This window comes from Podarcis melisellensis (assembly GCF_964234715.1).
Source record: "Podarcis melisellensis genome assembly, chromosome: 2".
In the NCBI taxonomy this organism is placed as follows: domain Eukaryota; kingdom Metazoa; phylum Chordata; class Lepidosauria; order Squamata; family Lacertidae; genus Podarcis; species Podarcis melisellensis.
In genome coordinates, this window is record NC_138529.1 from 8,975,170 (window position 1) to 8,988,890 (window position 13,721).

Sequence of the window (13,721 nt, forward strand, 5' to 3'; positions counted from 1 at the left end):
CTGTATGCACACAGTATTTCTCTCCCCACCCTGTAAATAAAAAAGGGCAGGGGACACCCCCCCCCCCAAATGTGTGGACTGTGTTTTATAGTTTTTATGACCAGTGGAACCTGCAGCTTTGCAGCTTTTCTGTGGGATGCCAGGACCACGTGTCCATTTTAGTTTGCTGTACTCCTGGGCAACATCTTTCTCTGTTTTTCGCCAGGCTGCTGTGTGCAACCACGGCTGCCACAGGTAACAGAAAAAATCAACTTCCAGCACGTCGCATAAATACTTAAAAAGCAATACATGGAGTGACTTGCCAGCTGCCGAACCTTTTACACTGCCGTAAAACTTAGTAGAATACCACTCGTGCGTGTGTGTGTGTGTGTACACACACACACACACACACACACACATATATATACACACACACACACACTTTTACACACACACACACCCTACCTCATCACTGCAGATGGTGACAGCAGTCACGAAATTAAAAGACGCCTGCTCCTTGGGAGAAAAGCAATGACAAACCTAGACAGCATCGTAAAAAGCAGAGACATCACCTTGCCAACAAAGGTCCGTATAGTTAAAGCTATGGTTTTCCCCGTGGAAGTGAGAGCTGGACCATAAAGAAGGCTGATTGCCGGAGAATGGATGCTTTTGAATTCTGGTGCTGGAGGAGACTCTTGAGAGTCCCATGGACTGCAAGAAGAACAAACCGATCCATTCTGAAGGAAATCAGCCCTGAGTGCTCCCTGGAAGGACAGATCCTGAAGATGAGGCTCCAATACTTTGGTCACCTCATGAGAAGAAGAAGAAGAAGAAGAAGAAGAAGAAGAAGAAGAAGAAGAAGAGTTTGGATTTGATATCCCGCCTTTCACTCCCCTTCAGGAGTCTCAAAGCGGCTAACATTCTCCTTTCCCTTCCTCCCCCACAACAAACACTCTGTGAGGTGAGTGGGGCTGAGAGACTTCAGAGAAGTGTGACTGGCCCAAGGTCACCCGGCAGCTGCATGTGGAGGAGCGGAGACTCGAACCCGGTTCCCCAGATTACAAGACTACCGCTCTTAACCACTACACCACACTGAGAAGACTCCCTGGAAAAGACCCTGATGTTGGGAAAGGTGGAGGGCACAAGGAGAAGGGGACGACAGAGGACGAGATGGTTGGGCAGTGTTCTCGAAGCTACAAACATGAGTTTGATCAAACTGCGGGAGGCAGTGGAAGATAGGAGTGCCTGGCGTGCTCTGGTCCATAGGGTCACGAAGAGGCGTACACGACTAAACAACAATAACAACATATATATATTTACACACACACACACACACATCTCTCTCTCTCTCTCTCACACACACACACACACACACACACACACGGTGAGTCCTTTAAAAGAGCCCCGTGGATACAGAGTACACATGTTCCACGGGGCCTCTTTTAAAAGACTCACCCTGTATGTATTTACAGCACACATGAACACACTTGGGCTGCTCTTCCACATCAGTTTCCCTGCCCCCACACTGCAGAGTCCCATCCTGTAGGCTTCTAGGGTATTAGGTGGTTTCTGTAAATGTGGTCACATGACTTTATTTTTGTGAGCCTTTTTTGGGTGGGGAAAGGGGAGGAGGTTGAGTACAGTGGTACCTCGGGTTAAGTACTTAATTCGTTCCGGAGGTCCGTTCTTAACCTGAAACTATTCTTAACCTGAAGCACCACTTTAGCTAATGGGGCCTCCCGCTGCCACCGTGCGATTTCTGTTCTCATCCTGAAGCAAAGTTCTTATCCCGAGGTACTATTTCTGGGTTAGCGGAGTCTGTAACCTGAAGCATATGTAACCTGAAGCGTATGTAACCCGAGGTACCACTGTATTAAGCCTATTCTGTTGCACTTCTCAACCATTCCGCATAGTTGCAAGTCATTCCCAATCCATCTCCCACTATAATAATTGTTTCTTAATTTCACTTTTAGGGCCTGGAAGATCGCTGGGGGAATTCTCATTCTTATCATCTGCGCCATCAACATGTACTTTGTGGTGTCGTATGTAACTGGCCTGGGACAAACCCTCTATTATGTGATTGCTTCACTTCTCAGCATTGTCTACCTAGCCTTCGTGGCATATTTGGTAAGTGAATGGTGGGTTTGTAGTGTTGTTGCTGTTGTAAGTCTTCAAAAAGGAAAACAACAGCAGCATCTTACTAGGAAGCATGACTTTCTTCCTCCACCTGGTCCAGAGATGGTTTTTTGAAATCTATGGTGTTTACCAGGCAATACTATTCCAGCACATTGGGAAACCGCCAGATGTCAGAGGGCAAATGGGCAAATTTAGCAGGGGATTGAATACTTTCCCCCCTCCAATTTTTTTTAAAATTAATTTTCCACATTTATAACAGAATGACATATAAAAAACACAAAACAATACACCTTACAATACTAAAAGAAAAAGAAGAAAGAATAGAAACACTTATTACTTCTAGAATCCAAGTTAACTTTCAGTGTACTCTGACTTCCTCAATTCCCCCCTAACTGAATTTAATTGTAACACCTTTGTAACAGTTTTCCAAAATCATCTTTCTAATACAGTTAACTCCTTCAAATTACTATCCTCATCTCTTTTCTTATTATCTTAAATCCATATTACTATACAACGTTCTTATTCTAATCCTAGGCCTATCGGATACTTTCAAGTATCTTCTAATTATCTTATATTACAATATTTAGCTAAATAGTCTTTAAATTTCTTCCAATCTTCTTGGTGCTCCTCTTCCTTCTGATCGCAGATTCTCCCAGTCAGTTCGGCCAGCTCCATAAACTCCAACATCATCAGCTGCTATTCTTCTACCGTTGGTATTTCTTGGGATTTCCAGTTTTTTGCTAATAGCAGTCTTGCCGCTGTAGTGGCATGCAAAAATAATCTAACATCTTTTTTTGGCAATTCCAATCCTGTTATACCAAGTAAAAAGCCTTCTGGTTTCTTAACAAATGTTTTTTCCAGCTCATTATAAATCTTTTTCCAGAAGTCCTTAACCTTAGAACACGTCCACCGCATAGCAGGGGATCAAATACTTTCCCCCCTCACTGTAGGCGTCTTAATGCAAAGTCCTTCCCTCTGCCATCCCAGCACATAGCAGTTTCTGTATCTGCATCATTTCCCACTTAAAAATAACCTTATCTAGGAAAAATGAGATGGATTGCTCAGTAAATTAGAAGTTTGTGCCTCAGGCTACAGGATAGTGTTCTCACTGACTTACTTCGAAAATGGTGGGTGCATTTTCAGAAACGGTTGTTCGTCCCAGAACAAAACAACAACCTTGTGTGTGTGTGTGTGTGTGTGTCCCCAATGTCTCTCTTTAAAAACCAGCTCCCATCATTGAATCCCAGGATGTGACTATGCAAATGAAGGGGAGGGCCTATGCAGATAGCACTAAACCCAGTTTTTTAAAAATAAAGTTTTTTATTGATACAACAAGAAAAAAGAAAAAAAAACACAAATACCAAATTACACACAAGAATAGCCATACACATAATTTTCTTAGCAAACAATAAAACATCTATTGATCTTAACACTAAAGACCCAACCTCCCGTCTATTCCATATTTCAAATTCATATTACTTATTGCCAATACACACTTTTATCATAATTAAACTTATTCTTAATAAATCTAATTTCTTATATCTACCTTGCAACTCTTACTGAAGTTCCTCAAATGCTGCAACAGAATTTAAACTACTATATTTATTTTTCAGATATTCTTTGAAAACCTCCCATTTTGAAACAAATTCCTGTTTTGATTTATTCTTTATTTTTTCTGATAAACCATCTTAATTCGGCATATTCTGTCAGCTAGCACTAAACCCAAATAGCAGATAGCACTAAACCCAGTTCTAAATGGCTCCCACAAGGTTTATAGAAAAGATTGACATTGGCTGCAGTTTAGCAAGGAGGGAAGAGATTTCTCTCTTGCCTCAGACACTGGGGTCACAGGTGACAAGGAGCTGGTTTAGCTCCCAACATGGTATTTCAGAATTTCCCCTTAACTTTCTCCCTTATATGTGAATGGATCCTGAGGCATTAAAATCGTGTTGCAGGCTAGCCTGACCCTCCTTGATGGTAATTCTGGCGTGCACCAAGTGTGTGTCTGTGCACAGGTTTCGCTGCATCCCTAGAAGATGCACAATTCAAAGTGTTGGTGCTGACCTTTAAAGCCCTAAATGGCCTCAGCCCAGTATACCTGAAGGAGCATCTCTACCCCCATCGTTCAGCCTGGACACTGAGATCCAGTCTGAGGGCCTTCTGGCGGTTCCCTCAATGAAGGGAAGTTACAGGGAACCAGGCAGAGGGCCTTCTCGGTAGTGGCACCCACCCTATGGAACGCCCTCCCATCAGATGTCAAGGAAATAAACAACTGTCTGACTTTTAGAAGACATCTGAAGGCAGCTCTGTTTAGGGACGTTTTTAATGTTTGATGTTTTGTTATTCTGTTGGGAGCTGCCCAGATCAGCTGGAGAAACCAGTAGTAGTAGTATTACAGTGGTGCCTTGCAAGACGAAATTAATTCGTTCCGCAAGTCTCTTCGTCTTGCGAGTTTTTCGTCTTGCGATGCACGGTTTTCCATAGGAATGCATTGAAAATCAATTAATGCGTTCCTATGGAAACCGCCTTCCCCCGACCTCTTCTGGCGGGCAGCATTTTAAAATCGCCCGGGACAGCGGAGGACTTCTCCGCTGTCCGGGGTGATTTAAAAACCCCTGGGAAGGCAGGCAGGGGGGACAAAGACTTTTGCCCCGCTGCCTGCCTTCAGAAGAGGTCCAGGACAGGCTTCGCGGACCTCTCCGCAAGGAGCGGGAGCGCTCCTTGTGGAGAGTTCCCAGCGCGCCCAGGCTTCGCGGCCCCGCCGCCGGGCTTCGGGACATCGTTCCGATGCCAGGCGGCGGGGGGAAGCTTTCCCGCCCCGCCGCCGGGCTTCGGGACATCGTTCCGAAGCCGGGCGGCGGGGGAAGGCTTTCCCGCCCCGCCGCCCGGCATCGGGACGATGCCCCGAAGCCGGGCGGCGGGGGGAGGCTTTCCCGTCCCGCCGCCCGGCATCGGGACGATGCCCCGAAGCTGGGCGGCGGGGGGAGGCTTTCCCGCCCCGAAGCCGGGCGGCGGGGGGAGGCTTTCCGGCCGCGAAGCCGGGCGGCGGGGGGAGGCTTTCCCGCCCCGCCGCCGGGCTTCGGGACATCGTTCTGAAGCCGGGCGGCGGGGGGAGGCTTTCCCGCCCCGCCGCCCGGCTTCGGGACGATGCCCCGAAGCCGGGCGGCGGGGGGAGGCTTTCCCGCCCCGCCGCCCGGCATTGGGACGATGCCCCGAAGCCGGGCGGCGGGGGAAGGCTTTCCCGCCCCGCCGCCCGGCTTCGGGACATCGTTCCGATGCCGGGCGGCGGGGGGAGGCTTCAAAAGCCGTCCGGGGGCTTTTAAATCGCCCCGGACAGTCCCGGGGCGATTTAAAAGCCCCCGGTTAGGCAGGCAGGGGGGGCAAAGACTTTTGCCCCCCGCCCGCCTTGGGAAGAGGTCCAGGACCTCTTCCCAAGGCGGCCGGGGGGCAAAAGTCTTTGCCCCCCCCGGCCTGCCTTCAAAAGCCGTCCGGGATAGCGGGAAGCGCTTCCCTGCTATCCCGGACCGCTTTTAAAATGCTGGCGGTGGGGAGCAAAGCCTTTCGCCCCCGCCGGCCTTCCTGGACCTCTTCTGAAGTCCGGAGGGGGGGAAAAGGCTTTGCTCCCCACAGCCAGCATTTAAAAAAAGGTCCCCGAGATTTCCCTATGGGCTTTCGTCTTGCGATGCAAGCCCATAGGGAAAATCGTCTAGCGAAGCGTCGCAAAAACCGAAAAACCCTTCCGTCTTGCGGGTTTTTCGTCTTGCGAGGCATTCGTCTTGCGGGGCACCACTGTACTACTATTACTACTACTACTACTACCCTTGTAAATACAATTCCTCCTTGCACTCGCACCTTTTCCTACTCAGTTTCCCCCTGAGTCAGCAGCCTAAAATACTTGGGCTCGGGGATGGTCTACTTTTCTCTGTGTCCTTTTGCAAACGTTATGGGCTGACTGAGAGCAATCTCTCCTCACTCTTATTTTACATATTTAAAGGAAGCGTGGGTGCATACCCATATCTTTTGAATGTCGCCCTACACAATCTCCTCTCATGTACCAGATGGCAGGGGGAATTTGGCCCCTTTTAAACAACATTTATGTCATTTCGAAGCTATGCCTTCTCCAGAGTGAAACTCTGAATTTCTCCATAGCATATTGCCTGCACATTTTGCTTCATAACTTTCACTCTAAAGGGGCTAGAGTCTTAAAACAAATATATATATAGGAAAGCTTACAGTCGTTGCTCTCTGAGCCTAGTTCAGCCATAACTCCCTCTTAGTGGCTCTGAACACAGGCACCATTTTAGCAAAAGCGTTTCTTCTTGCTTATAAGAGAGGGCACGACCTCTTTTAAGGAGCTGCCGGCCCTGGCGCATATGTGCATCATGTTAAAAGGAATTGTTTGTTGTTCTTCTGAAGTATTCTTCTGACTTGCAGTGATGCACATTTAATTGGATTAAAACTCCTACAATCGCTCAGCTAAGATTTCTTTAGTCGGGTTAACTAGATCTGCCTCTTGGCATGCAGTGGCAGAAACTGCTGTGTGACACTTTTTTCTCTTGGCTCACCTCACAATGTGTTTCCTAGGGTGGAATTGCACAGCCCCCTTCGCGTTTTGAAACCTGGTAGAGGGCTGCTGTTTTGCTGAGGCATTGGGAAGTTGGGGCAGGGGTGTGACCCTAGGTGGTTTTCAACTAAAGTTTACTTAGAGTAGTGACTATGTTAGGCCGGACCCTGAGATCATCTTCTGAGGCCCTCCTTTGTTTACCTCCTCCTCGATAGGTCCGGAGGGTGGCAACACGAGAACAGGGCCTTCTCTGCAGTGGCTCCCTGTCTGTGGAATACTGTCCCCAGGGAAGTTTGCCTGGCGCCTTCATTATACACCTTTCAGTGCCAGGCAAAAACGTTCCTCTTTAACCAGGCCTTTGGCTTACCTAATCAACATCCTATACCCTTTAAAATGTGATAGAGAGAGATAGATAGATATTCTTGTTTGTGAACCATCCTGAGACCTCTGGGTATAGGTATAGGTAAAGGTAAAAGGACCCCTGACCATTAGGTCCAGTTGTGGCCGACTCTGGGGTTGCGGCGCTCATCTCGCTTTATTGGCCGAGGGAGCCGGCGTACAACTTCCGGGTCATGTGGCCAGCATGACTAAAGCCGCTTCTGGCGAACCAGAGCAGCGCACGGAAACACCGTTTACCTTCCCGCCAGAGCGGTACCTATTTATCTACTTGCACTTTGACGTGTTTTCGAACTGCTAGGTTGGCAGGAGCAGGGACTGAGCAACGGGAGCTCACCCCGTCACGGGGATTCGAACCGCCAACCTTCTGATCAGCAAGTCCTAGGCTCTGTGGTTTAACCCACAGCGCCACCCTCGTCCCTTTCTGGGTCTAGGGCGGTATATAAATTCAATAAATGAAATGACCCACTCTGGGTTATATCCAACACTGGTCCTACTCAGAGCAGACCATTTCAAATTAATAGATATAATTCAGTTCCATTTATTTCAATGGGCCGACTCTCCCAGTGAAATTAATAGACCTGAGACCTATGATCACATGGGAACAGAGCACTGTTTTCTTTGTAGTGGCTAAAATACTTGGTGGTGGGACTGTCTTTTTAAGTAAACCTACAATTGATTCGGGATTCTGCTTCTCTCCTCCAGACTTGGCTGTGCCTAATAGCTCTCGGAGCCTCCTTCCTGGCCTGTGGTCGCACGGTAAGAGTCACGAGAACGTTGCTTATTGAAGAGCCGGCTTCGTCTCCAATTAATTAAATACTGGGTCTGTCTGTACGCAACAGGGAGCCATCAGGGCCAGTGTGTTTCTATGGTTTACTCTGTGAACATATCCAAATGTATGTGCGCTTTTGCACAAAGTTAAGATTGTGGTTAATGACGTTAAAAACAATAATTGTGGTTGTACATATTGAGAAATACTCGGGTTCTTTTCCTTGCTGTCCCCCTACAATCACACTCCAAAGAACAAACGAACAAAAATTCTCGTTGCTTCCCTTGTAGCATTAGATTCTCAGTGTGAGAATGCAAACACTAAAATGCTTTCGACTTTAACCAAGGGACTAATACTGTATTCTAACTGGGATGCATTCAATTAATGGCAATCATGTCTTTTAAAAAAACCGTGTTTTAAAGGCATAAAATGAAATGACGTGATTGCACTTGAATAGAATAGACCCCAATGAGTCTTGCTAGTGTCGGCAGCCGGAATGCTAACATTATTCAGTGCTAAGGAATGCATCTTTATTCTGGATTGTATGCTTCAGGATGCAGGTAAATCCCCATGGGCAGGAAGCAGGGGAGAATCTCCCTGCATGTTGGGAAATAGCATGAGAAGTGTTATGCTGAATCTTGTTTCCTGTGGAGCTGGCTTTCTGCAGGCAGGCAGTGTCCCCACAGATGAGCATTCAGGCCCTCCTCTGGAACCCAAAATAGTGCAGTTTGATTAAAGTATTGTCCGTGAATTCTGCTAAATGTAGAAGCTGGCAAGCAAATCAGTCTCCTGTCTAGTTGATTAATGTCGGCTGACCACTCCTTCTGCTAACGATTAAAGGCAGGCGTAAGTTAGTGGCGCTGAGGCTGTTTCTGAATCCTTTATCAAAGAGAGCCTTGCCAAGCTGAGAACTTATTTCAGGAGGAGTACAAGCCACTTCTGAAAGTACAATACTAGTGAGCGTACTAGTGCCTGCCACATGGCCAGAGTATCATCTTCTGCAGGACTACTGTCCAAAAAAATCACACAAATGGTTGTAGCTGCACATTTTGGCTGAGAAGCAGGTAGAAAGAGTGCTTGGCCTGGTCATTTATTTGTTGGTCTTCACTAGAGGAGCGGCTTGCTATTCAGCTCCAGAGATGGGCACATGTATCATGTGCTCTGGAATTTTATTTCTCTTAAGCAACTGTCCCAAATTCCCCCCAAATGGCTTCCTTGGTACTCTTCAGTGTAAAAGCAAGATCACAGTTAAAGAGAGGAAATCCACAATTTTTGTATAGATTTCTCCCTTTTCTGTCTCCACTGGAGTTCTCCATTAGAGGACTCTCGATTCTGAACCAAAAGAACAAGTGCTGAAAATTAAAATTGGGCCCGTACATTAAAAAGTGTTAATTGACTTGCTTAGTGTGCAATTCTGGTGGTCAGCAATGGGGAAATAATTTTGCATTCAATGTTTACAAGTTTTTACTGTTTGTTTTGTGACTAATTGTTATTAATACAGTGAAGTGATGTCCATATTTCCTGTAAAACTTTGTGTCAGGAATGTTAGGGGTAAAATGAAGGTTTCGGCATCCGTTGGAGGAAAATATGACTACTTGAATCCTCTTTCTAACCAGGAGTCTCCTACTACACATACTATCACAAACATATTTTTTTTAAAAAAACAACACAGTTAACCTGGTGTAATTATTCCAGTTACTCCTTCCGTCATCTTAAATGGTTTTTCTGTATTTCTTTTTGTTGCTTCATTTCCTTTTAACAGTCTTCAGGGTAGCATTGTAAAACCCTCCCCTTTTGGCATTAAAACATTGAGATAGATACTAAGAAAGGACTAATTATAGTATTAATAACGTTAATAATTGCATCACTGAGCTATGTGTAGGGTTCTGGGTATAATGATGAATGGTTTTTACCTCATGGAATATGTTTCATATATTCCTCCTGGAATATCGTTCAGAGATGCATGTGTCTGTCATCTGTTAAATAGAATTCAGAGGGACTTCCTAAGGTTGCAGCGTGGTCTGAAAAGGCCCAATATGGAACATTGTGAAACGAGCTCCACAGAAATTCGGAGACTAGTTTACACTATTGGGGAGTTGCATGGTTAATAAATGGCCGGCGGCCTTCAGCATCTATAATTTTTTCTTCGGTGCACTTTAACATTGTAAATTCCCAGAAGAAAGATAGACAAGCCTGCCTCTTGGGATGTCAGTTTCTGTCTGACACTGTTTTGAACATGGTACAAGATTCTGAAAATCGTAGCTATGTAGCAGTCGTAAAGCATCCGTGCTACACAGTTTGGGTTGTAAAATCTATGAAACAAATGTCTATTTTTTCTAGTATAAATCAGTCTGTATAAATGATAATTTAAATTAAAAGAATGGAACATTTTCCAACTTGGGTGTCTTTCTTTTCTGCTTAAATTAACCTCACGAAGGTTGTCTTATTTGGGTATTATTTGATATATCAAGCACACGATGATGATGATGATGATTTGTAAAATGTGCCCAGGTGTGGAATGTGGGCAGTATTCTCTCCTCTCTTCCTGCCCCTGTCCCCCAGTTCATTTGAGCTTTGACGGATTCTGCATCCACATCTGCAAAGCACACCCTGCCGTTGAATGGAATACCCAGCTGTCTTGCATAGACATCCATGCAGACATCAAAACCTTTGTGATGCTTTGCATTGACATTATAGGCTGCAATCGGTGATTCTGGCACAAGGCGATGTTCAGTTTGCCGCTTTGGGGAGGTAAACATTCAAAGTGGCAAGCCATTGAGGAGCTGACAGTAGGAACATTCCTGTTGGCTGGCTGTAAGAAATAATGGCAGTGGCCAGGAATGATGGATAGAATTAAACCTGAATAGCACAACTATTTCCTAACCAGGTCAGGTTTTAAGTTCCATGTAGCTTTCCTGGCTAATAGCTGTTGTCGGCAAATTTGGGAAGGATAGGTCAAATACATTTTTGAAAAACAGCTAAGCTGTTATGTTATGGGGAAAGTTATGGGGTCTGTTCTCAAAGGGTTCTGTGACACTCCCCCTAAAAAAACGCCAAGAACTGCTCTGCAGAGACTTCTGCAGTTCATAAAACATGAGTCATTTGCTCAGGTTTCATATTTATGAGTCTAAAGCAGCTTATTAACAAAGGAGAGGGGGAGGGAATTCTGGGTCAGATTAAGGCCTGGTTGAGTCCTCTGCTCACAATTTCTATATTTTAGATAATTTATTTCTCTTGGTGTTCCCTGCATCATCTGTGTATGTCACAGTCCACAGTGCAAATTAGCTATTAAAAATATATCTAGTAACAGTTTCCTATTAACACAACAAATCAAATGGCAACTGATCTATGGTCACTGGAGCAGCCTTCAAATGAGTACTGCTGAGTTGGCAAAATCCCTTCTAGTGCTCTGTGGGCCAACATTACCTGCAGTTTAAAGCTTTTGGATAAAACAGATTCAACTCTGACATGCTATAGAAACGTTATCTTTCCCCCTTTTATTACAAGCTCTCCTTACCAGCTTTAAGGGAAGTGGAAGGTGTAAGTAATTTTACTTCGCTAAGAAACTTGCAGTTTAAATGTCCTAGAAGCAATAATTTTTTATGTAAACTCTTGAGATGCTATACGGTAAGTTTCAGTCTGTTGGAAACTGTTGGTCATCCTATCTTTTTGATTCATGCCTCTATATAAACAGTTTAAACTATTCTCAAAGTCTTAATGGAATTAGCAGAATTTGCATGTAGAGATTTTTACACTGTATTAGCGTGAAATGGCTTTTAAAAGTCAGTGGACTTCAAAATCAAATTAGTGACACTTTATCAGTCTTGTGTAGTTTTGGCAAGTTAGGTACAAAAACATCATTAGTAAAAACCAGAACAATTGCCGGGATTATTTTTTTGTGCCACTTACAGAACTGGCTCCCCCAAACGCGGCCCTCCAGCTGTTTTGGGACTACAACTCCCATCATCCCTAGCTTAACAGAACCAGTGGTCAGGGATGATGGGAATTGTAGTCCCAAAACATATGGAGAGCCGAGTTTGGGGGTGCCTGTTACAGAAGATACCAGTTGCCCTCCTCCAAGTGTTACTTTTTACTTTTTATTTATTTATTAAATTTGTATATTGCCCTTCATCCTTCGATCTCAGGGTGGTTCACAACATAAAAATACATGTATTTAAGACATGTAAATAATGCGCATGCGTCTTTTTCAGTATCATTAAAGTCAGGAAGCCAAAATGAACCCAAAGGCAATCTTTGGACAATCACATCTCTGCTTAATAAGCTGAGATATGGCCAAGCCCTTTGCCTGTTCACAAAGCCCCTTTGTGTGTTCCATGAAATTTCTAATCAGCTAGAGTTTCCCGTTTCATCTGGCCTGAGAAACTGTGATTACTAGCTCTGGAGCAAGCCAACATTTTCAGCCGGTGTTTGAAGTTGCTTTAATTCCCTGACTCCTTATGAAACTGGCAATGATACTTTCCCAATTTGATTAAAATGGGAAATAATAGTATATTGGACTTGCTGGTCTAATAGTGGCTAGCCAGAAGAGGCTGCATGTTCATATGAATGCAAGAGATTCATTCATAACTGAGCTTACTAAGCCGAGATATGATCAGCTGAACCAGGAAATTCACACACCTCAAGACACAACATAGAACCGCCAAGATCCAAACGTGTTTTCTAGAACAGTGTTTCCCAACCTTGGGCCTCCAGCTGTTTTTGGACTACAACTCCCATCAACCTTAGCTAGTAAGACCAGTGGTCAGGGATGATGGGAATTGTAGTCCGAAAACAGCTGGAGGCCCAAGGTTGGGAAACACTGTTCTAGAAGAAATGCTGACAAGGTTTCAGTCGTTATTATTGTGGCTCCAGCAGCAAATCACAATGTCAACTTTCGCTGAAACTGCACAACTTCCAGTTGGCAGGAACTGCCTGATGCCACATGGAATTCCTAGCAATACTGCTTCCATCTAGGCAATTATATGTACCACGTATGAACACAGTCGCCTTAGAAGTGCACGACTGTTCTGCCGCACGTAGGCCCCTTTTGACTCCCTACACTACAACATCTACCTTCAGAAACCTGTGGGTTGTATCCAGGGCTGCCATTCTATTCATGTAATGGAACTTACCCCATGCACGCCCAAAATACAGCCCTATATTTCTCCAGCACACAGGTGATGCCATGTAAGAAATTAGTAAGATGGTGGGGGAGGTGTTTGGCTTTTTGTGGCACGATTGGATCTATAACTGGCTGAAATATTACGTCTCGAAACACCAGTTCAGTTCCATGATTCTAAAAACCCCATGAAACATGTTCTGCCCTGATTTAGCCAGCCTGCCCCCAAAAGAACTTCCTACTTCTTCACGGGAGAGAACAGAGACACGTGCCCCAAAGAAAATGCACCCCACAGATCTTCCATTGAAATTAATGGGGGAAACACAACTCTTCCCATATCACTCGCTGAATTAGTGTAATCATCACGCAGCGAAAGGAAAAGCAAAGAGAACCAATGTATAAGCACCAACTGTTCACTCCCCCGAATTGTCGTCGTCCTTAAACACATCCTCTCTGAATAAACCGAGAAGAAAGGGTCTCTGAGTGTAACTTAGTGAAGGGAAAACGGGGACCACCATTCTGGTGCTGACATGGGGGCACAGAAGGGTCAATGATATTAAACAACAAAGGGTTTGGAGTTACCTTAAAGAAGTCTTAAAGAATTGTAGTGTAGTATGAGCTTTCATGAGCCAATCCCTACTCTGTGAGATTAGCAAAGAAGATAAGTATACTCTAAGGACAAAGAGAAGGGGCTGAGCAGTTCTTTTAATACAAAGGCCAAGCGATGGAAGAGAGAGCAGTAGGATTGTCACACGCGG

General features: G+C 45.0%; 1 protein-coding gene across 5 annotated transcripts in view; it reads left to right on the top strand.

Annotated features, from left to right (window-relative positions):
- Nucleotides 1-13,721, top strand: part of SLC11A2 (solute carrier family 11 member 2) — a 65,625-nt gene that overhangs the window by 46,216 nt on the left and 5,688 nt on the right. For all 5 annotated transcript variants that reach the window (XM_081898704.1, XM_081898706.1, XM_081898705.1 and 2 more), the window contains 2 exons: nucleotides 1,953-2,106; nucleotides 7,781-7,834. In XM_081898704.1, coding sequence (XP_081754830.1) covers nucleotides 1,953-2,106; nucleotides 7,781-7,834 — 208 coding nt within the window. The remainder of the gene's footprint in view (nucleotides 1-1,952; nucleotides 2,107-7,780; nucleotides 7,835-13,721) is intronic.